At 41.9% G+C, this 25,094-nt stretch overlaps 1 protein-coding gene across 1 annotated transcript; it reads left to right on the top strand.

Annotated features, from left to right (window-relative positions):
- Positions 1-340: 340 nt before the first annotated feature.
- Positions 341-17,230, top strand: LOC311234635 (secreted frizzled-related protein 1-like; the record flags this gene model as incomplete). Its single annotated transcript, XM_084321882.1, has 4 exons — positions 341-353; positions 549-557; positions 1,325-1,402; positions 15,868-17,230. 4 exons carry the CDS (start codon positions 341-343, stop codon positions 16,194-16,196), a joined length of 429 nt encoding a protein of 142 aa, XP_084178008.1. The 3' UTR covers positions 16,197-17,230.
- Between the last annotated feature and the right edge of the window lie 7,864 nt (positions 17,231-25,094).

The following is a 25,094-nucleotide window of genomic DNA, read 5'->3' as shown; positions in this document are numbered from 1 at the left end:
CTCTGATTTAACAGCAGCTGGCCAGCAGGTGGGTCGGCGCCCTAGCGCCCCTAGTGGTAGAGCCGCCACTGGCGGAGGCCTCGTGCTGGAGTGTAGGGGTGGAGTAGGTTGGTCAGGTAGGAAGGGGCCAACCCGTGCACGGATTTATAAGTGAGGAAAAGGATCTTGTAGGGGATTCGGTAGTTGATGTGTGTTCCGTCCTATGTGTTTGAACACACCTGACGACCTGAGCTATTATGCAAAGACACGTAGCCAGGTCGGTACTTGGCGCATGCCCACAAAATTGCGACTCGTCCCTCGCCAAGTAAGTACCAACCTGGCTACTTGTCTTTGCATGACAATGGCTGAGGGTCGTCAGAGACCTGAGCTCAGAGAGGGAACAAGCAGCAGTTTTTTCCGTGTGGTCCTATAGTGCTGCGTCGCGTCTCCGTTTATTATCGCGTAACATTGTTTTGGACGGTAAAAAAGTGCAGGGGAAAATAACTGCCTTCTGAAAACATGCAGGGGGCATGTCCCCTGTGTCCCCCCTGTTAATTACGCCCCTGCAGGTGATGCAGGTGATGTAAGACAGGTGATGCAGCCAACGTTACTGTCTTTCAGAGGCTGAGCTCAGTTCTAAAGTGTGAGTGAAGAAGGTATCGGCTGAAACTGTGCCCCTTGAGGATTATGTAGATGTCACCCCTTACATGCTACCTTACCAGGAAACGGATGCTATAATTAGCTCCAAATTACAACCAGATTTTGATTGCCAAAAAAAGTAACAATCTCACAGCTGAAGATATCAGATATCAGATCGGTGCTAATTGCATGCAGGTTATGGTAAAAAATCATGCTTATAATATTTCTTTATAATTATATATATATAATTATATATATATATTTTTTTATATATATAATATTGCCTCTTGCAACATTGGAGTTGTAAAGCTGAGCCTCTTGTGAGTCTACTGAGGGCAATTGTATTTATTTGTAATGATAGTGAGTAGTCATGCAGGGGCCAGTAAGAGAGTTGATGGACTGTCTTTTTGCTGAGGATAAATGGGGGGTTTCTGAGCCAATGTAAAAGTCAATGTAAATGTAGATAGCCGGTTGAGGGAGTGGGTTGCCGGGTGGGGGGAGGGGGGGTGCTTACCAGTCTGAAATCTGGCCTAGGGCACCAAATGTAACACTTTCTTACATATCTCAAAGGCAATTAGGCAGATCTGTCCATACACTGAATGGCCAGAGAAAGAGATGTTTATACTCCATCACCCTGACTATACCCTCAACCACCATGCAGGCACACTTATTAATGATGTCCCCTCTCTCTCTGTCTCCGTCACAGTGTCTAAGGCGTGCCCACCATGTGACAACGAGTTGAAAGCAGACACCATCATGGAGCATTATTGTGCCAGTGACTTTGGTAAGTACTTATATTCATCAGTAGGGCAACCTGAAAGAAACACACACACACCATGTTTCACTGTATAGGATGGCCCAAGAGTGGAGAGGCCAACCGGTAACCAGAAGGTCGCTGGTTTGATCCCCGGCGCGGCGAGAGGAGCGTGAATTCCAGCGGTGAGCTGGCAAAGGGAATGTGGCTAGAATTTCATCTACGGAGAGCCAACGTGCCCTTGAGCAAAGCACTGAATCGCAACATTGATCCAGGTGCTGCTGCACTGCAGGCAACCATCCACTGTGGTTGGAGTGAAGGAATGCACGTGGGTGATGTGGAGCATGGGACATGTGGAGAGACATAAATTCATACCTCGGCTTCTATTATTAAGATTATTAATAATAATAATAATAATAATAATAATAATAATAATAATAATAATAATAATAATAATAATAATAATAATAATAATAATAATAATAATAATAATAATAATAATAATAATAATAATAATAATAATAATAATAATAATAATAATAATAATAATAATAATAATAATAATAATAATAATAATAATAATAATAATAATAATAATAATAATAATAATAATAATAATAATAATAATAATAATAATAATAATAATAATAATAATAATAATAATGATAATAATAATAATAATAATAATAATAATAATAATAATAATAATAATAATAATAATAATAATAATAATAATAATAATAATAATAATAATAATAATAATAATAATAATAATAATAATAATAATAATAATAATAATAATAACAATAAACTTGATTTACTCATTTACTACTACTTTAGACATCAAATGACCGTAGAATAGACAGAATAATATAGCTCTCATTTACAGTACAATAATTATAGTGTGGATGTAATGAGTTTAAGTGGCAGAATGTATTAAAAGGCTATAAGGTGAAGAGGTACGTCCTTAACTTACTTTAGATATTATTTTGAGATCTAGCCTCCCTAATGTCCATAGGCCGGGTGTTCCATAGTTTTATCTAGCCTGTCTAATGTCCACAGGTAGGGTGTTCCATAGCTTTGGTGCATAATTAGCAAAGGCTGCATCCTCGATTTTCTTTCGGCTGTGGCTTGGAACCTTCAATAGACCAGTAGTAGATGACTGCAATGTTCTTGGGGGCACCGGCACACAGTTGACAAGACAATTGGCAATGTAGCTTAGTCCTGTTCCATTTAGTGCTCTGTAATGTACTAGGGAGGATGACTTTAAAATGCTTTAAAAGCCAGTGCAGTGTTAGCTACTCTGCCGCTAGGCTGTTAACTAGAACCAAGAGGAGATAGCACATCAGTCCAGTGTTAGCTACTCTGCAGGTAGGCTGTTAACTAGAATATTTCAATACCCGCCTGTCCCACCCCAACCACCCGAGCAGTTGACATCTCCAAATAAATAATGTCCAGCAATGTCAGGGACCAGTGAATTACCGTGAGATTCTCAGCTTCTTTCCATCTCATAGCGATACGTTTTTGGCTGCTGTAACGCCTGCTAGAATAATAATTTTCTGTTGTATGGATGTTGGTAATAAAGATATATCGTTTAGAAGTAATGTTGCTGCCATGAGTGGAATTGATATATTACAGATGCTTGATAGTTTAGTTGCTATAGATTTCCAAAAATGGGCTACTGGTGGGCAATCGCAGACCATATGCAAATTATGCATATGTGCCGGTGGCTTATAGAGAGCATAAAGTGCACCGGGAGTCACACAGCACACAGTTTCCTAGGAGTGAGATACGTCCTATGAATATAATTAAAATTAATTTGTTGGTGATTAGGGTTGCAGGAGGCTAATATACTGTAGCATTTTTCCAAACGTCGTTCCAGTCAAACTCAGGGTCTAACTCTGGGATGTCCCCTCGCCAAACAGCTGTGTGGACATAACAAGCGAAGTGTTTTGGACCTGTATGTAACGGTTGAGTCTGGAATTAAATGACACAAAAGAAACATAAAACTCTCCTCATTCTTCAATGGCGGTATGACAGAACGCTACAATATTATCTTTGATAGGCCTACGTGATGTTGGCTATCTTGTTAAGACCCATTTATAATACTATGGTGTATTGAACATATTATCTTTGATAGGCCTACGTGCAAATCTGTTGCACCATCTATCTACACCCTCACACAACTCTGTCGCTTTTTCGGGAGTAGCGGGGAACATAGGACCTTTTTTTAGTCGTGACGTGTACGTTTGAGAACACTACCGTAATGACAGAGAATGAAGCAAGCTGACATGGTCGGCCCTCACACAACTCGGTCGCTTTTTCGGTAGCAGGTAGCGGGAGTGCGGAACATAGAACCCGGGGAACATAGGACCCTTTTTATCGCGAGCGGGGAACATAGAACCCCACTGGACTGATGTGGTCTCTCCTCTTGGTTCTAGTTAGTAGCCTAGCTACAGAGTAGCTAACACTGGACTGATGTGGTCTCTCTTCTTGGTTCTAGTTAGTAGCCTAGCTGCAGAGTATAGCTAACACTGGACTGATGTGGTCTCTCCTCTTGGTTCTAGTTAGTAGCCTAGCTGCAGAGTAGCTAACACTGGACTGATGTGGTCTCTCTTCTTGGTTCTAGTTAGTAGCCTAGCTGCAGAGTAGCCAACACTGGACTGATGTGGTCTCTCCTCTTGGTTCTAGTTAGTAGCCTAGCTGCAGAGTAGCTAACACTGGACTGATGTGGTCTCTCCTCTTGGTTCTAGTTAGTAGCCTAGCTGCAGAGTAGCTAACACTGGACTGGTGTGGCCTCTCTTCTTGGTTCTAGTTAGTAGCCGTGCTGCAGTTTAGCTAACACTGAACTGATGTGGTCTCTGCTCTTGGTTCTAGTTAATAGCCTAGCTGCAGAGTAGCTAACAGTGGACTGATGTGGTCTCTCCTCTTGGTTCTAGTTAGTAGCCTAGCTGCAGAGTAGCTAACACTGGGCTGATGTGGTCTCTCCTCTTGGTTCTAGTTAGTAGCCTAGCTGCAGAGTAGCTAACACTGGACTGATGTGGTCTCTGCTCTTGGTTCTAGTTAGTAGCCTAGCTGCAGAGTAGCTAACACTGGACTGATGTGGTCTCTGCTCTTGGTTCTAGTTAGTAGCCGTGCTGCAGAGTAGCTAACACTGGACTGATGTGGTCTCTCCTATTGGTTCTAGTTAGTAGCCTAGCTGCAGAGTAGCTAACACTGGACTGATGTGGTCTCTCCTCTTGGTTCTAGTTAGTAGCCTAGCTGCAGAGTAGCTAACACTGGACTGATGTGGTCTCTGCTCTTGGTTCTAGTTAGTAGCCGTGCTGCAGAGTAGCTAACACTGGACTGATGTGGTCTCTCCTCTTGGTTCTAGTTAGTAGCCTAGCTGCAGAGTAGCTAACACTGGACTGATGTGGTCTCTGCTCTTGGTTCTAGTTAGTAGCCTAGCTGCAGAGTAGCTAAAACTGGACTGATGTGGTCTCTGCTCTTGGTTCTAGTTAGTAGCCGTGCTGCAGAGTAGTTAACACTGGACTGATGTGGTCTCTCCTCTTGGTTCTAGTTAGTAGCCTAGCTGCAGAGTAGCTAACACTGGACTGATGTAGTCTCTTCTCTTGGTTCTAGTTAGTAGCCTAGCTGCAGAGTAGCTAACACTGGACTGATGTGGTCTCTCCTCTTGGTTCTAGTTAGTAGCCTAGCTGCAGAGTAGCTAACACTGGACTGATGTGGTCTCTCCTCTTGGTTCTAGTTAGTAGCCTAGCTGCAGAGTTTTGAATGAGTTGGAGTCTTTCTGCAGGGTTTGTTTTCGCGAGGCCGGTAATTGGGAGTGCATTACAGTAGTCGAGTCGGCTTGAGATAAAGGCATGGATCCGTTTTTAAGCGTCCTTTTGATTTATAGAAGGACACTTAAACGTTTTCATGGTTCTATTACAATTTCAACAATTACAAACAATAACAGGTCAGTTTACCCACCAGTTCTAACCAGCAATATCCATCCGACACTATTTCCTGCTTTTTTTCTTTTACCACCGTGGTTATGACCTGCACACAGAGCCAGAACATGACTACTCCAATGATCATCTCATTTTGTCAAAGCGTTTTTGGCCCATCACACTATAATTTTTTACAACAAGGCATTGAAACCCTGCCTAGATTGCCCCGAAGCCTTTCGAGTTAATGATATACCGCTCTTTACTTCTTTGTGGTCGGTCATAACGCTGATGATGATGATGATGATGAAAGCAGTGGCGGGAGGAATGTTCCTGCTCTATGGAGAATTGCGAAGACCGTGGCTGGGTCTTCGGAGAAGATTAAATCTAATAGCGAGTGATAGTAATCTGGCCAGGTCTGCGCGCTGGAAGACACACTCGCACGGAGTCGCTGTCCTTACGGAACTTCTTTAAAAAAAATCGCTATACATTTTTTTTTACAGCTTCTTGGACAAACGCCGGAATATTAAAACATCTTTTAAGAATCACCAACCAGGGTTTCTGGCTATTACCCACACCTCAGAGAGGGCTGACAAATTATACCAGTTAACATTGCAGAAGACGATGGGGGGAAAAAAACTAAAAACGGAGTTATTCGAGTCCAACATCAACATAAATTACTCTTCTGGTCACACGGCTCACATTGGGAACGGCAGCCAAAACTGTGAGCCCATCCCTTGTAATCGATCGTGGGGTCAGAGAAGTCCGCTTAGATGTTTATTTGTGCAATTAATTGAGAGATTAAGTGTGTTGGCAATGTTATGGGGGGGATCAGAAAGCCTGATAGCCCAACGATTTTTGAAGCATGCGTGCGCACGCACAAACACACACACTCGTATTGGCTGTGTGGATGTAGTACGTCGTCGCTGGATGCGACTCAGGGATGACAATCAGGAGTCAAGATTAGGGAGACGCATGGATTGTGGGATACAGCCAAGAGTGACTCTCTCTCTCTCTCCACAGTGATATTCTAGACGGATACAGATACTCCGGCTTTATCTCATGGCCCATGCATGCCGTCACCTACAGCACTCGTCTCTGGACATTGTTAACCCTAGGCGTCATTCTAACTCGCTGTTTGATTATAGAAGGGGGGGGGGGGGGGGAAACACAGGTAACGCAGAGAAGCGGTATGCGAGTACTCTTTTGAAGAGCGTCTACTTTTGATGTCTGATCTCCTTTCTTCGCGTGCCTCAGTGTTATACGTATCATTCAGCACCACAGCGCTCCTGAGTGACAGGGGTAGGAGAGAAGAGAGAGAGAGAGGAGGGGAGGGGTAGGGTAGCTCCCCACGGGGTGTGGTCGTCATGCCTCCACCTGGCAGTTAGTGGAGGTGACGTAGTTTAGCTTGTGGCAACACTGTTTATTTTCAAAATGACAGCAGTTTTTTTTTTTCAAATCTCTCTTTCTCCCCCTCTTAGGCTATAATTATGTTCACACTGCAAGCCTTAGTTCTCAATTCTTTATTTTAAATGTTTTAATATGGCCAGTGTGACTGACATTAACAATGATGGACGTAAACATGGAGGACACTGAAGTCAGTTGATGGTTTAACTTATACGTTGAATGCAGTGGAGGCCATATAATTAAAACAAATCAGACCTGTATCTGATTTAGGGCCACATGTTAAAGTGGCCCAAATCAGAATTTAAAAGGTTAGATTCCATGTGTGCTGTTCACACTGTCATGAAAAAAAGAGATCCGAGTCACATATGAGCAAAAACAAACAAACTGCAGTCTGAACACAGCCGCTCTCTCTCTCTCTTCCTCTCTATCCATCTGTCCGTCCCTCGTCCTCAATGTCTTCTTCACTCAGTCAAAAGAGGGAGAGGGTTTGTTACAGGATGCAGGCAGAGCAGAGCTTGTCACAGGGAGGTTGTGCAATCAGTATCACACACACACACACACACACACACACACACACACACACACACACACACACACACACACACACACACACACACACACACACACACACACACACACACACACATAGAGACGCACACACACAGACACACACACACACACACATAGAGACACACACACACACACACACACACACACACACACACACATAGAGACACACACACAGACACACACACACACATAGAGACACATAGACACCCCGCTGCATCACTTATGACTGAATATAGGAAGTGTGATGCATCATGACATAAAACATTTTCCATGGGGAGAACAATGATAATATAATTATATTCATATTTAAATTCCTTATTGCCTATATTTTAGGGCTGTCCCGGAATAAGGATTTGGATAGTCGACTTTGATTGGCAGAAATCTGCTGATAGTCGACTACCCCCCTGAATGCAAATTTTTTATTTAAATTTTTTTTGTATCATTGCATTTGGGCTGTGGGGGGTGCTTAATGTCTGAAGGAGTCGACTGAAGGCTTCTTGTCCTCTGCGAAAGCATGCAATTGGCCCACTGATGGATACATCTTGATATTTGTCTATTCTAGTGTGTTCATTAGATGGGTGAAATCCTCTTTCAGTGCCTTCAGTGTTTTCTTAGGCAGTATGCGCTCCATTAGTGTTAGCCACGCTTCTAGGCCTCTTTGCTTTTGGAAAGAATGACATTTTTTTTTTTTTTTTTTTTTATATTTGATTTTTTCCATTCGACTAAGAGGTTAGCAGTCGACTATGGCTCCTTCAATCGATTAGTCGACTATTTGACCAATTGGGGTCAGCCCTACTATATTTATTGTAACATATAATATAACCGGGCAGAGATCCTCATCTGCACCTTTGATTACACTTTTTCTTTTCTCATATTTTTATATTCAGAGTTAATTATATTGTTTACTGTTTACTTTTTCCCCTCCTAATTATATATTCAGATCTAATCCATACATCACCCTGCCAATACCTGTACCTCCTTTCCCCCCTACGCCATGCCACCCACATTTCCCCAATGGGATCAATAAAGGAATATCTTATATCGTATCTTATGGATGAATTTAAGATAGTAAAGATTGAGGTCAATCAAAAACATTCACAGATATACCAGTAGGCCTACTAACTGATGTATTTCCACATATACTTAAGATGTGCAGCGTTTCGGAAATCTCAGGATTTTATTTGATTTCGAAGAGAAAAAGTCTTTCAATCAATCGATTCTCTATTCATTACGTGCATAGATTTGATTCTAGTTTTCAAGTTTCTTTAATAGTTGTCATACAGAAGTACAGAATACTTTCATACAAAATGCTTCTTACTGTTACGCTCCAGAGACTGTGCTAGACAAGATAGTATCAAATAACATAGTATAGCATGTAATTTAGAAGTAGAAAATGAGGTCACAGTGTTCAGTAAAGACATATGTACAATGTTCGATGCAGAATAGACGTAACTGAGTTACCATATAATATACAATACTATGCAGTGTACTAATGTACAGTACTATATAGTGCAAAGCAGAAATGGGATGAGGTACAATTTAGGTACAATTTACAGTAAGGTGTACGAGTTGTAGTGCAATCCTTCATCAATAAATATAAAGTGTGGGGAGTGGGTGCTACAGTGTGTTTGTTTAAAGTGGGTGTGTGCTATAAAGTGTGTGGAGTGGGTGCTACAGTGTGTTTGTTTAAAGTGAGTATGTGCGTGTGGATGTGTGTGCTATGTGCGTTTGATGGTTGTTGTTGTGTAGTGTTCATTGTTCGTTTAGCAGCCTGATGGCCTGGGGATAGAAGCTTCTTCTGAGTCTTTCTGTGCTCGCCTTGAGACTCCGGTATCGCTTGCCTGACCGCAGCAGTTCAAAGAGGCAGTTGTTCGGGTGACTGGAGTCTTTAATGATTCTCTTAGCCTTGCCCCTGCAACGCTTGTTGTAAATGTTCTGGAGGGTGGGTAGCCCTCCCTGTATAAAGTTGAAGTTTTGAGTTACTTTTCCCATTTGATTTCCCAACTGTGGTAGACAGTTTAATAGCTCTCAAAGAAATCACACTGAATCAAATGTAAACCTTGAGTAAGATGTATTTTCCAGTTTAGTCCACTCAATATGAAACATAAATGCAATCATTATTCTTATTTATTTATTTAACTAGGCAGGTCAATTAACACATTGGACGCCAGAGGTCGCTGTGGGCGTATGGTCGTTTGTGCCAGCGCTGTAATGCAATGGGGGTAGATGCCGTTGTTTGTAGTGCTAAAACTATATTAAATATTATAGCTATGGATCTAATAACAACGTCGATTGTCAGTGAGTTTCTTCCGGTCAACATGCAAAAAACAGAAAAAAATGTCATCCATACATTTCCGTTTTATACCGTGGTGAATATGAGTATAGTTTTAGAGTGATCCTGTGTAATCCCAGGTACTCTGCTAAACAGCGTTTTAGTGCAATTCACTAAACACGTTGCCATTTCTCGCCTGGATCAATAATCAATCTGAAATCAACGCTAGATTATCGGTATTATGTTTCATCATGCATGCAGGAAAGGGTGGGGGGGGGGAGGTCACCCCTCCGTGCTTTGATCGCAACCAACGGGACACCGGCACACACACACACAGACACACGCTGCGATCGTGAGGAAAAGATCATCGGATCAACGCAAGATTGATAATATATAGTCCTTACCTTGTCTATGATGTACTGCAAAAAGAATAATCCAATTATCTGATCGTCATTCACAAATACTGGTCGCGATCGTGTGTCCAACGTTATCCACCAAAGAAAATTAACGGGGGGGGGCGGGGACCCTCGTCGATGCCGTCTCTATAAGCGCTTGTCCTGCTGGAGTGTTTAGACCCCGCCTGCATGCTGCAGCTCGGCCAGGAAAACAAACCACATCGTTCCAAATGGAGTACAATAGCGGCCGTAAGGCATTAGGCGGTGGTATCGGACCGTTGCGGTCTCAGACAGAGTGCCACACAGTCTGCAGCATAGCAGGATGAATTATGAATGGAAATAGCGAATAAAAGAAATAACGATCCAATAATGAGTTTACTCATTGTTGGCAGAATTCGATTGGCGGGCTATAACGAGTTAACTCGTTTTTGGCGGCCATTGTGTTGAGAACAAATTCTTATTTACAATGACTGCCTGGCGAGAGGACAAAAAGGCCTCTCGAAGGGTAACTGGGAAAGGGGACAAAAACATAAAATTAAATAAATAGACGATACATACATCACAGAGGTAAGGGAAATAATTAAAAAACATCAAGCTAACAACCAAATACAAGGTATGTAATACATTAAGCAGAACAGACAAGTTACAGTTAAAATAGTTGTGATAGAGTCCTTAAAAGTAGTGAGGGGGGTCCATTTGTCCATTTTCAAACTTTTGCATCTCGTTCCAACTGCCCAAAGGAAGTGCTAACATCAAGCGAGATATGGTGAGCAGCTCTGCTGTTATACGGAGTAGACGAAAACGGAATGGAATTTGTGAATCGATTTTGATTTGAATCGGTAGTGATGTGAATCGCAATCCTTATACAAATACTTACGCACACACACACACCAAAGGTCCCTGCATGTAATGCAAGGCAACTCAACGCACACGTTCCACTTCTCCAACGCGCTACAACATCCGCGCCTGTATGTACAGCATCTTGAGTGGTTATGAACATGTTTATAAAACAGTAGACATGGAGGCGAGAAACCAGGTGGCCGCCTTCCAAGGAGCCAGGGAAATGGGAGATGCTTCATACCAGCCCTCGTGCCTTTTGCCCCGATCGTGATTCGTTTGACCTGTCAAGGCGCCGCTCACAGCGAGAATTCCTCACTCCAACGCTCGGCAGTCCCATTTTAATCTCACGTGTATACATATGAGCGTATAAACACAAAGCTATACGACGCTACGCAAGTCAGCAGTTCATTAGTTTGATATCCAGGTGTTTGACGGAACATAAGGCCGCGTATTATTCACGTTGCTCGGATGTTATCAACAACACTGCAGCCTTGGCTTCACACCAGATCCACGAAGGAAGATTACATTGTCATTGATGAAGTTATCCTGTTGTTGGGAAGCGAGGCGGGCCTCGGATGGTTTGTTTACGCAAGCGCCAGGCCAATCCATTATCTCCTGATAAATCCACGTTAAGACGCAACATCCACAAGAGATGATCCCAAAACGTTATTTCTGATTGCTTAAGCCGTTTTATTATCATTACCTGGGATTATGTTGTTTTGCTAACGCTGGAATATTAGCAGCACTTGTGTGTGTAGCAGTGTAGTGTGAAGAACAGGATAGAAGGGCGTAGCAGAAGTTATTTTTACACATCCGGCCATGACACCTTCCATTAGGCCATGACACCTTCCACGAGGCTACGCTCTCTAAAAGCAGATGTTTCTCCAGATAACATGTGGGCATGACACCTTCCACGAGGCTACGCTCTCTAAAAGCAGATGTTTCTCCAGATAACATGTGGGCATGACACCTTCCACGAGGCTACGCTCTCTAAAAGCAGATGTTTCTCCAGATAACATGTGGGCATGACACCTTCCACGAGGCTACGCTCTCTAAAAGCAGATGTTTCTCCAGATAACATGTGGGCATCAATGTGATCCCCCCCCCCCCCCCCCCCCCTCTCAATTTCAGTTTTGGAGATCAGACAGACAGACAGACAGACAGACAGACAGACAGACAGACAGACAGACAGACAGACAGACAGACAGACAGACAGACAGACAGACAGACAGACAGACAGACAGACAGACAGACAGACAGACAGACAGACAGACAGACAGACAGACAGACAGACAGATCCAATATCCAATAGCTCTCATGGTTGACATACGTTACTTAAGACATAAAGAAAAGTTAAAAGTTAAAAAAGGTGTCCTGCCAGGGTGTGATGGAGAGGGTGGCTGTCATTCTTCATGATGTCCTGCCAGGGTGTGATGGAGAGGGTGGCTGTCATTCTTCATGGTGTCCTGCATCTTACTTCTTGTGCGTCTCTCCACCACAACCCCCACTGAGTCCTAGCTCCTACCCTAGCTCCTACCCTAGCTCCTAACCTAGCTCATACCCTAGCTCCTAACCTATCTCCTACCCTAGCTCCTACCCTAGCTCCTACCCTAGCTCCTAACCTAGCTCCTACCCTAGCTCCTAACCTATCTCCTACCCTAGCTCCTACCCTAGCTCCTACCCTAGCTCCTACCCTAGCTCCTAACCTAGCTCCTACCCTAGCTCCTACCCTAGCTCCTACTACCCTAGCTCCTAACCTAGCTCCTACAGATACGAGGTGTTCATCCAACAGCACTTTTGAAAATCCACGTTTTTTTTATTTATTATTGGTTCAGTGGACATGGTTCTGTGTTTCACAAGTGAATCTATAACGAGCCACGATTGGCTCTTCGTGGAACTACAGTGATTCCATACAGAACTGTTAGTGGTCCCTTTTACTCCCTGCTCCATATTAGGAAAATAATGGGAATACTATTGTTATGGTTTGACACCGACCCCAAACGCAACGACACAAGAGAGTTGGATTCAGAGTTGCCAAATACAAGGGCTTGTTTATTTGGTGACTAGAATAAGTGAAACAGGGAAAGCAGGTCAACAAGAACAGGTACAATGAACAAGGGGCAAAGTTCTGCTGCTCTGCAGCTTCTCCCGGAAGGGTAGTCTTGGGAAGCAGGAGCAGACCTCTGTACCGCTCTGCAGACTCTCACGGCGGACCTCTCAGATGTTGTGCAAGACCGAGAGAGGGAGAGAGGGAACGGGTCAGTGACAGAGCAGACTTGAAACGAGCTGGAGGACAGGGTGTTATATTCTTCGTGTTAAACAACACAGTGATGTGCAATATTCCAAAAACAGCCCAAGTGATTATCTTCATGTAAGCACACAGTGAGCAAAAATCCAAACACCGTCCAAATGTGAAATACTATCTTCGTGTAAACACACAGTGAGCAAAAATCCAAACACAGTCCAAATGTGAAAACAATATCTTCGTGTAAATACACAGTGAGCAAAAATCCAACACAGTCCAAATGTGAAATAATATCTTCGTGTAAATACACAGTGGGAGGTGGAAGGTCCCGAAATATTATTCCATAAAGGAAAGGGCAAAAACGATAATGGCTGGGTGAGTGACTGTCTGACAAAAAGGTGGTAGACTTCAGTGTAAAGGTTACACACGAAAATAGGAAATAGGTCAAGACAGTCAATCTAGAAAAACTCACCCAGACGAGCTGCGTAAAGGAACAGGAACAAACAGAGGTGGCGAGCGCGCGCCACGGAGCAGGTATCCAAGCGAAGGCTTCTAGGAATTTCCTGGAGATTAGCACAGTGAAACAGAAGCAACGGGGAAAAACATCCAGCGACAAATCAAGACGAACCAACAACTTAGGGTGGGGAAAAGGGGTATAAATAATGAGGGATCGATTGATTGAAGGCAGTGACAGCTGGGGAATGTGATTGAAAAGCGTGGGGAAGTGAGGGAACCAATCAGCGACGTCTCAGATGACGTCAGCGGGGAGAAACGTGTAAACGAGGGAATTGAAATACTTGACAGAAAAAATGAATGAAAACAAAGCGAGGGTGGTTAAAGGAACAGAACGAGTGAGAAGGCAAGGACAGAAACCTCACAACTATTGGCCCTATGTTTCCAGGATCTTGTTTATCTTACTTTGATTTTGCACCAGAGAATCACCACTTGATACACCTTCCTGAGTGGGGTCCCTGTGTGCCGGCACACACACAAACAACACACACACACACACACACACACACACACACACACACACACACACACACACACACACACACACACACACACACACACACACACACACACACACACACCTACACACACACACCACACACACACACACACACACACACAGACAGACATATGCACGCACGCACGCACGCACACACACACACACACACACGTGCACACACACGCACACACATGCACACGTGCACACACACGCACACAGCGGATGTGGTCTTTGGATGCTCCCCAGGACATTAGTGTTGAGTTGTTGTTGGTGGTTAAATGATGATTCTCCGGAGAGGTGTAAACTAGCTGCCTGTTGGGGAACCTAGTGCCGAGCGTGCAGCGCTTCCTGTGAGCAGCTCTGAAAACCTCACCAGCCAGAGGAACAGGGGAAACAGAGAGAGACACACCGTCATGTGGAAACATTCACAGCCGGGAAGGTTACTGTCAACATGTACTCCGATAAATATTACAGATTGACACTTTGAATTGACCTGTACCGCAAACCCTATAGCCCTTTGTTCTTGGTCCACTGATCAAAACCGTTGCTTCCCTCGAACAAAGTTGTGATTGGAGGATCGAGAAAATAGGTAATTTAACCAGTAACTTGAATACTCGCAGACACAGGAATCAGATTATCATCTAAGACAATTTCAGGTTTCTTCTCCTCCAAAGTCCACTGTTATGTATATTTATAAATGTATTCCAGTTTGAAGACCGTCTTTTCAGTAGTGTTAATTATCATCATCTACAAGCAGTATCAACCATTATTTTAGTGTGTAAATGATGTGTCTATTATCATAGTCCAAATGCATTGCTTATGTTTGTCCGTAATCCATCCAGTAAGGACCCTTTTCCACCCAGAAAGTATCCAATCTGATTCCTGTGTTTTATTGCAGATTACAGTTGCTGTATTTTGGTAATCAGATTACAGTAATCCTGTTCACATAACGTAACCCTGTAATCTATTGCCTGGTAGAAAAAGAAAAGGTTTAATCATAAAGAAAACAAAATGATGGGTCTTGAATCATGTAACCCAAAACTTGGCAAGATTGCAATAAGGGACAATAAATTACTATACTCTTTGTATGAACAAATCAATGTTTGAGACATTTTGGCTTGTCAGGGGCGCCATCTTTTCTTTTTCCCATTACATAATTTGTTTGCTGAGAGCCTGGATTTAGGCTAACTGTTGATTTAGCCATATATTGGAAAAAAAAGAAAAGAAAAAAGAAAAAGCTTTGTGGGGGCGACAGTGGTTCAGGAGGTAGATCGGTCGTCTGGTAATCAGATTTCCACCTGGCAGTGTGTCGAAGTGTCGTTGAGCGAGACACTGTACATGTAACCCCCTAACTGCTCCCGATGAGCAGATCGGCACCTTGCATGGTCGCCTCCGCCGTCGGTGTGTGAATGTGTGAGTGAACGGGAGGCATAAGTCGTAAAGCACTTTGGATAAAAGCTGGTATATATAAATGCAGTCCATTTTGTTTTCCTCTTGCACGTCACTGATCCTCTTCTTCTGTTGTTCTACCTTTCGTCTCTCTCTACACGGACTACAACGTATGGCATATATCATGCTAGTTAGGGTACTTTATGTATACTGCACCTACTGTTTAGCCTAACTTTACTATAATTGTATTGCCTATATTTATGTCTTTCTACTATTACCCTGCCCATACCTGTACCTCCCCGAGCCCCTCCTCCCCCGTGCTGCTGCTATGACGCCCGAATTCCCCCAAGCAAGGGGGGATCAATAGAGGAACATCTCATCTCATCTTATCACTCTCTGTCTCCCCCTCTCTCTCCTCCCCTCTCCTCCCCCGCCGCAGCCCTCAAGATGAAGATCAAGGAGGTGAAGAAGGAGAAAGGCGACCGGAAGCTGATTGCGGCGCAGAAGAAGAAGAAGGTGCTAAAGCAGGGCGTGCTGCGCAAGAAGGACCTGAAGAAGCTCACGCTCTACATCAAGAACGGCGCCAACTGCCCCTGCGCCCAGCTGGACAGCCTGGGCTCCAACTTCCTCATCATGGGCCGCAAGGTGGACCAGCAGCTGCTGCTCATGTCCATCCACAAGTGGGACAAGAAGAGCAAGGAGCTGAAGTTTGCCATCAAGTACATGAAGTCGCACCAGTGTCCCACCTACCACACCGTCTTCCAGTGACGCGAGTCGTCGGCCACGTTCCTAGTAACTCCCGAATAATCTCCCCCCCCCCCCAACCTTATTCGGTTTGCTCGCTCCGCTCTTATCTCGTCCGCACCGACCCTCCCCCCCCCCCCCCCCCCCCCCCCCCCGGCCGTTATTTTCCGATCTGTGACTTAGGTTTCCTATATAAGCCCCTTGATCCACGCCAAAAACGCATTAGTCTTCCCGCTAACTACTCCTATAGGGAATCGCAGGCATGGCCATGCTTTTTATTCTATAGCTCAGCCGTGGAAAGAAGCAGCTAATCAAGGTCTTCGTTCTGATCTGATCTGAGATCAATCGAGTGTTGTGGTAGAAAGGGGCGGGGGGGGGGGGGGGAATAGAATGCTGCCTTTGTTTTTAAAAAAGAATAATAATACAAAAAAGAATAATTGTCCACAGGGTCCCAAAGAAACGACATTTCATACTAGATAACTAGATATTATTTTTCTACTTGTGTGTTTTCCTTGTAAGAAAAAAGTTTAAATAACAAACCAGATATTTTGGTACTAAGAGACATTGTTTCCCCTCGCTGAGATTTCTTCATCGCTATAGGATCCTCCAACGCAACTCTATTTCCCTCTTTATCTACAGTAAACACATCACTTGTACAGTATGGTATTCTACAGCAATCATGTTTATATCAGTTAGATGTTAGCGTCGGGGGAGCGGGAATCTGAAGACATACGAGGGAATGCAGGAGGGCGAAACGCTTGTCGGAGTGATTTTTCATTTGTAATTATTGCAGAAAGGAGGAGGAGAAGGTTTCTCTCTGTGTAAAATAAAGGGCTTTAGAGAATAAATACATTGTATATGAACCGTGTGATGGGCCAGATACCGCAGGCACTGACACTCAACGAAAAGGACGTCCAAATGTACGTAGAAGATCCATTTAACAGCATTTGTAAAAAGTAAAAAGGTAGATGTTTGAGATGAAAGGTAGATGATTCGAGAATTTCTTTTTTCCTTCCTCTTGCCCCGATCCGCCCTATTGGAAGAAAAAACAACAACGAACGGAAGAGACAGAGGAAAGAGAGAGAGAGACTGGATGGACGCTTCCACTGACTGTTGCACAACACAGCTACCGTGGGACGAAACAAAATGAAATGGAGGGCGAGAGAGAAGAGAAAGAGTGAGGGAGAGGACATCTTCCTGAGAAAGAGAGAGAGAGAGAGAGAGAGAGAGAGAGAGAGAGAGAGAGAGAGAGAGAGAGAGAGAGAGAGAGAGAGAGAGAGAGAGAGAGAGAGAGAGAGAGAGAGAGAGAGAGAGAGAGAGAGAGAGAGAGAGAGACTCCGGACTGAACCAACAATGTTGGGTGGGAAAGTCTCTGGTTCTCACTTTTGTTTTTTACTACAGTATCACTATTCAAATGTTTTCCTTTTTTTTTTTTTTTTTACTGAAATCAATATAATTTGCTTCAATTATACTTTTATGGTATGAAAACAGAAACATACAGACATAGCATCTCACTGTTGCTGTAACAATAAAAGATTAAATTTAACTTTGACAATAATGTTTTTTTAATCAGTTAACCTGTAAGTAGTCCTGTTACTGAAAAACCTGTTTGTTTTACAAAAAAAAATGTAATGAATAAAATATACTTGAAATTTTTATGAAGTTTGCCTTCTGAAAAGTGCAGTTTTTATCCTAAACATAATCGCACAAAATAAACATAAAGCACACACACACACACACACACACGCACGCACGCACGCACGCACGCACGCACGCACGCACGCACGCACGCACGCACGCACGCACACACACACACACACACACACACACACACACACACACACACACACACACACACACACACACACACACACACACACACACACACACACACACACACACACACACACACACACACACACACACACACACACACACACACACACACACACACACACACACACACACACACACACACACACACACACACACACACACACACACACACACACACACACATGCTTATAAAGCAACAGAGCCCAGAATCACTGTGTCCTTCCATGGGAAGCTAGGCAAAACAAATAATATGTCATTTTCAATATCTCTGTTTGTAGATTAGGAACAGCACATGGTATGATACTCTCCTCATGGTTTGTCCAGAGCTGCCACCCCAAGCATCTGATTTCTAGAAGTCCTCAATATGAATTTACTCAGCCTCTCTAAATCATTTAATTATTGGCAGTGATTTGCTCCAAACTGTCTAGTCTGTTGGAAACTGCAAAGGAAGAAGATGAATTTCATTCCAAGAACATTGTTAGCTCTGTCTCATTTGTGAGACAAAGTGTATTCTGTGCTACAAAAACAGAAATAAAACAACTAATATGTCAATAGCCCTACTACGTTTCAAAGGTTACATCCTGACACATTTATAATTTTTAAGCTGTGTCTTTGCAAGTTTTCTTTTTTAAAATAATGAAAAGATGAACTCAATTAATCATTAGAATAATCAACGAGTACTAGTTTTCCAAAATATGAATTAGTGACAGGCTACCATAGTTTATGTACTGCTGTGTACTAGACATATTTCACATACTTCTTAAACGCGTTGAACACTAACCTTTGTGCCAACGTCAGGGTGCCGGTGAGATGGCCATCTTGTGTTACTAGAGCTGGGTGATATGGAAGAAATGTATATGACCATAATCATAACAATTATTTCCCAATATCAATATACATCACAATATTAGATTAGATGATATTAGATTAGATATCTGCTTAAAGGTGCTATACGTATTCATTTGAAAAAATATTGTTTTTGACGGTCTGAAAAATATGAAATTAAAACGAGTGTTAAGCAAATGTGTGCTTAAAAGTAAAATAATCTGCCAGTGCAGTAAGCAAATCTTTGCAATATTTCTTGAAATAAGTAAAGATATCTAGCATTCCATTTAGAGTATCTATAGTGTTCTAGACAGTAAGAAGAAAGAAGTCTTCCTTCTTACTAGGGATGCTCGATATTGGCTTTTTTACCGATACCGATATACCGATATTGTCCAAATCTTAATTTCCGATACCGATATCAACCGATACCAACCGATACCGATATATGCAGGGTTTCCCCCCCCCAAAAAAACTGAATCATTTCAGGTAATTAACATTACATATCTCTTGTTGTGGAATTAACACAACATTATGCATACTTTTGACAATAAATAAAATCAGAATTTGTTCTTACTTGCTTCCCTGGGTAAATAAAGGTTATAGAAATGTAAGAAAAACCCGATAACGATATTTTCCGATATCACATTTGAATGCCAATATCGGTAGGCCGATAATATCGGACATCCCTACTTCTTACTGTCTTTTTACCTTCTTACTGTATTTTACTATTATCTACTATACTTATACTACTACCTACCTATCATGCTAATATGTCTATATATACTACTATGCACTCAGAGTGTAACACTCAAGTTCAACACTATTTGATGAACAACGCCACTGACCCTTAGCTGCCAGAGATGTACCTTCCTGCTGACTTGTTGTTCACAATTTGTAAGTTGCTTTGGATAAAAGCATCAGCTAAATGTGAATGTAGAGTAAATGTTCTCTCTCCTGATTGGGTAAAGTGGGAACGGGATACCAGAAAAGAACATTCAGTTTACGGCAGAGCTGAGGGACTGGGAGACCCATGTTACTGACCAAACACTCTAGATCAGTAATGGCGAGAATGTAGAGCTATTTAACACTTATTTTTTAACAAAGAAATACCATATAAGCTTGAACAAAGAAATTCCATATACATTTTGCATAGCATTAATTTAGACAGCAGAATTGTGTACCATGGTATGTAATGCTATCATAGTTTCATCACAAAATTATCCCAATGAAATACAATAGGCTAAACGATACCAAATGATTGCCCAATCCTATACTTTGCCATTTCTTTAAAAACAACACAAGATATTTGGTTGAGCATATGGCTTGAACCCCGAAAAGAGCAAAGTAAACCAAGACCTCTTGTGGCAAATGTAAAGATTGGGTCCTTGACTTCAGCAAGAAACTGAAGGGCACACAATTGAGTAATCAACATCCAGCAGAAGTAGTAGAAAAGTGACGAAAGCTCATCCCAATCATGAACTCGCTCAAACAAAAAGAAAACAAAGTCCATCTTGCAGTTGACAAACTACAAACCATGTGAATGGTGAGATACAGGAGTAACAGGACTGATGGTCTACAACACGAGTAGCAATGTGGGAAACAACAACAGACTGAGGAAGCATGACGTCACTCTACTTGCAGACTGTGTTGGGCAAGTTACTCAGGAAGTGTAATTAGTTACTTATTACCGATTACTCCTTAAAAAATAATTCTAATATTTATATATAATAAAATAATTAGGGCTGTCAAAATTAATGCTTTAACTTTAGAGATTAATTTAAATTATTTAAAGCATTAAAATAAATTAATCTAGATTAATCTATCGAGTGAAAAATCTTCAATTTTAGCGCCACGGATATAAGAAAGAGGTCTAGCTGAGTCAATGTTGATGGTTTTGTTGAACATTTGTATTTCACAGGAGAATACTTTAGGCCACCGCTGGTTAGAGAAGCGGGTTTGTGACCGGAAGGTCGCCGGTTCAATCCCGCGGCCGGCAGAAAAGATCTGGGCTGGGGAAGTGAATGAATAACTCTCTCCCATACCCTTAACACCAACCGCTGAAGTGCCCTTGAGCAAGGCACTAAACCCCCAACTGCTCCAGTGGAGTTGCTCAGTGGCCAATGGTGTCAGACTGTGGTTGTACTGAGCAGCTCCCAGGGCGTTCCTGAAAAAGAGCATTCATGCTCAGCGAATCTACCCTGGGTAAATAAAGGTTAAAAAAATATATATATATGTATTCAAAGAAAGCTATTAAAATAGTCTTTGAATCTAAATATACTTTCTTTGTGATGATTTTACATTAATTCCATGATTTTACTCAAGTAAATATCTGTTACAAGCTTCGGTTTTAAATAGAAACATGCTATTTTTAATCTAGATTAATCTAGATTAATTACAGAAAATTGTGAGATTAATTAGTAAAAAAATTATTAACAGCACTAAAAATTATATAATAAAATAATACTCTCTCTCTTTCTCTGTTGGCAGCTTGACATTGGGTCTCATTCCCGAACGGATTTACGACCAAAAATGTCCTCTTAGGCATATTTCTGCCCATTTAAGACATATTAGGGCTGGTAGCGCGATTCCCCAAATTTTTCTGAGATCAGATTTGATCGTGGTTGAGAGCAGATTTAAGAGTGCTGAGGAGCACACTTATGATTGATTGACTAATTGAACATTTTATTAACTTGACAGACTGTGTTCTCATAGTGATTCCTTCATGTTAACGCTACAGGCCTCCTTGGAATTAATTACTTAATCATAATTAAAATAAATATGACAATATTTGTACGATAAGAAATTACGCATTTGATGTCGGAAAAATAAATAATATGGATTCATCTGATCACAGGGCAGCTGAATTAACCATATCTGAACCAGCTATTTTGGACAAATGTATAATTACTTTAATTACTCAGATATTCAAACACAATTATGCAATTATTGTGAAATGATTGAAAATAATAATTATGTAATGCCTTCTGTGGAATTAGTATTTCTTATTTGTTACACATCTGTTTTAATGATTAATTATATACATTTGAAAGAATGCAGGTCAACATGCAATATATCCCATTGATTGGTATACAATGGGACAGACCTTTGCTATAAACCTGCATTCCTTCGAATATATCATTAATCAATTAAACTTATATTGAAATACACTATATAGCCTATACACCAACACTGAAATGACAGTGGATAAATAAATAAATAAGAACTAAAGCTAATCACATGGAAATAGACTGCATTAATGTTCCATAACAAGTATTGTGTGCGCCAGTATGGCCTACATGTCTAATGAACAGTATAGGCTTAATATATTCTAGTTACTTGTTACATTAGAATTTAGTAGATACTATATGCTCTGCCTCTGCCCTACGTACAGTATAAGTACAGACTGTACCTATACTGTACGTAGGGCAGAGCATATAGTATCTACTCAATCCTAATGCAACAAGTCATTAATGGAATAATAAGCCTATACTGCGTTCATTCATTACGCCGTAGGCATTAATGGAATAATAAGCCTATACTGCGCTCATTCATTACGCCGTAGGCTACAGTATACTGCGCGCACGCACGTGTGTGTGTGTGCGTGTGCGCGCGCGCTGCGGCAGGTGTACCACGAGCCATACTATATATGTGACTGCAACTTGTTCCTGTTTGCGGACGACTCAGCCCTGCTGGTCTCTGACAAGAACAAGTTGCAGGTTGAAAAAACCCTCAACTCGGAACTAGGCAAAATCTGCATATGGCTCGCTGATAACAAACTATCATTACACATGGGCAAAACAGAGTCCATTCTCTTCGGTTCAAATAACAAACTCAACAAGACCGACGGCTTCTCAGTTACAGTGGGTGACAATATTGTCACAAGGAAAGACGAAATTACCTACCTGGGTTCCATCCTAGAGGCAAATCTTTCCTGTGACAAAATGGCATCCAATGTAATAAAAAAAGTCAACCAACGAACTAGATTCCTGTACCGGATCTCCTCTCTGGTAAACAAGAATACCCTGAAGACTCTGACAGGAGCACTCATTCAAGGGTACTATGACTATGCGTGCACCTCATGGTACCAAAGCACCTCAAAGGCGCTTAAAACAAAATTACAAACATCACAAAACAAACTGGTCAGACTACTACTTGACCTGAACCCCAGAACCCACCTCACCCCTGCCCACTTTGACAACCTAGGATGGCTTAGAGTAGACAACAGAGTACAGCAACTTGCAATGGGCCTGGTCTACAAGATACACTATACCAGGGGTTCCCAAACTTTTCAGGCCAGGGCCCAGAAAATAAGGCGTCAGAGAGCCGCGGCCCAATGCATATCGTCTGGCTTTTTTTTAATTTTTTTTTGCCAGGCGACCGATTTTTTAAGCCAAATATCACTTCAATCCTATTAAGTTAGTTCAAGTTAGTTATTCATTTATATGTGCTATTTATGAGAGGGCTAACTTGTTGCAAAATAATAATGATAATAATAATAGCCTCATTAAAATACTATTGTTGCTTCGGTTGTTTTCAGCGTTTTATGTGCATAATCTGTTATTTAGTTTGAAATGTTCGTTGAAATAAGTAGATTTTTCGTTTTTGTTTATTTATTAAGTTAATATAAAACCATATAGTCACATTTTAGAATACAATAGAATAGAATTTTAGAATACAACTAGAAACACTGTCCTGGCCTGCTTCTAAGTTCAGTGGCCTGACAAAAAAAAAAAAAAAAAAAAAAAAAAATTTAAATCATCTCGCGGCCCACCCGTGGCTGCTCGCGGCCCACCTTTGGGTCGCGACCCCGACTTTGGGAACCACTGCACTATACGACCGGGGTGCCCATGTACATGTCAAAATACTTCCCAAAGGTCAGTGAATACCACAACCACTACACCAGAGGAAGCTCAACAAATCATGTTAAACCCAGATTCGGCTCAAACAAGGGACTAAACACGTTTCGCAATTATGCCACAACAATGTGGAACGCCCTACCCAAAGCTGTAAAGGAATGTGAATCCCTGCCCACATTCAAAACCGCTCTTAAAGAGCACCTACGGGAGGCTGCAATTCGAAACTGGCCACCGTAAATGCCCAAAACCCCCACCACCTCCTAATAGACAGTCTCCTCCCCACCGCATGTATATATTCCCTCCCCGCCGTATGTATATTTCTCTCCCACCCACCCACCCCCCCCTAATGTACAGTCCCCTCCCCATCATATGTATATACTCTGTCAGGATCTAGGGGTAACAGTACTGTATATTGGAATACCGTTTATGTCACAAATGTATCAGTACTAAATACCTATATGTCCCTATGCCATAAATGCCATGTATGTTGTGTATGTCATAAATGTCTATATGAATTGAAAATGGGGGACCCTGATGGAAACAAGACAAACGACTTTCTCAGGTATGCATCCCCTTAACAATTGTATGTATTGAGCCGTACTGTATTGTACCCATTCTGCAATCTGTTAAATAAAGTTTTCATTCATTCATTCATTCATTCACAATACATTAATCTAATCTCATTTCGATGGGTCGCGCAAGACTCGCAAAGCACTTCCGCATCCATTTCCACACAGCTGCGTCATTACTTTGCCTTATAAGGAGCTCTGGAGGCGTTGTTTTGTATGCAAATTACCTGAACGGGGACGCGCGTTCGAGTTTAAGACATAATGCCATTCCCCAAGCAGATATCAGATCATATCACAGGTGCGACCGTTTCAGCCCCTTAAGACATATTACTAGCACGTTGGGGACTCAGAGTGAACTTGTAATTGATTCTGTCTCAGTCGGTTCCAAGATAAGTCTTCCAAGAGAACTATTTGGAAAATTTTGGGGAATGAGACCCAATTGTTCTTTGTGAATATATGTAACATCTTTGACCTGAAACCTGGCCACACGTCAGACCAACTGCTGAAGGCTCGACAAACAAGGCTGAGCTATATTATATGATTATATTCAACAAATAATACCTATAGTTAACACTTAAAACGAATAGATAAAAATCAATCCCACCTTCCAATACCCCATTCCGTTTACATCTATTGTTTTTCTAGTTTCCCCGCATTTGTTTTTCCCAAATCACACCGGAGACGGGAAGTCTCAACGGTCAGCCGATACGCTGTGTGACATCACCATCTCAGATGACACAAACTTAGAATAAGGACTGACCTTTTAATGATGGTTTCTGTCAAACCATCAATCACTAACCATTCACTCCACATCTAAAAAAAAGAATTCTGAAGCA

The sequence above is a fragment of the Notolepis coatsorum genome (assembly GCF_963971535.1).
Source record: "Notolepis coatsorum genome assembly, chromosome: 9".
NCBI classification, from domain to species: Eukaryota; Metazoa; Chordata; class Actinopteri; order Aulopiformes; family Paralepididae; genus Notolepis; species Notolepis coatsorum.
The sequence above is the reverse complement of the archived record's forward strand: the minus strand, read 5'-3'. Positions and strand labels throughout refer to the sequence as shown.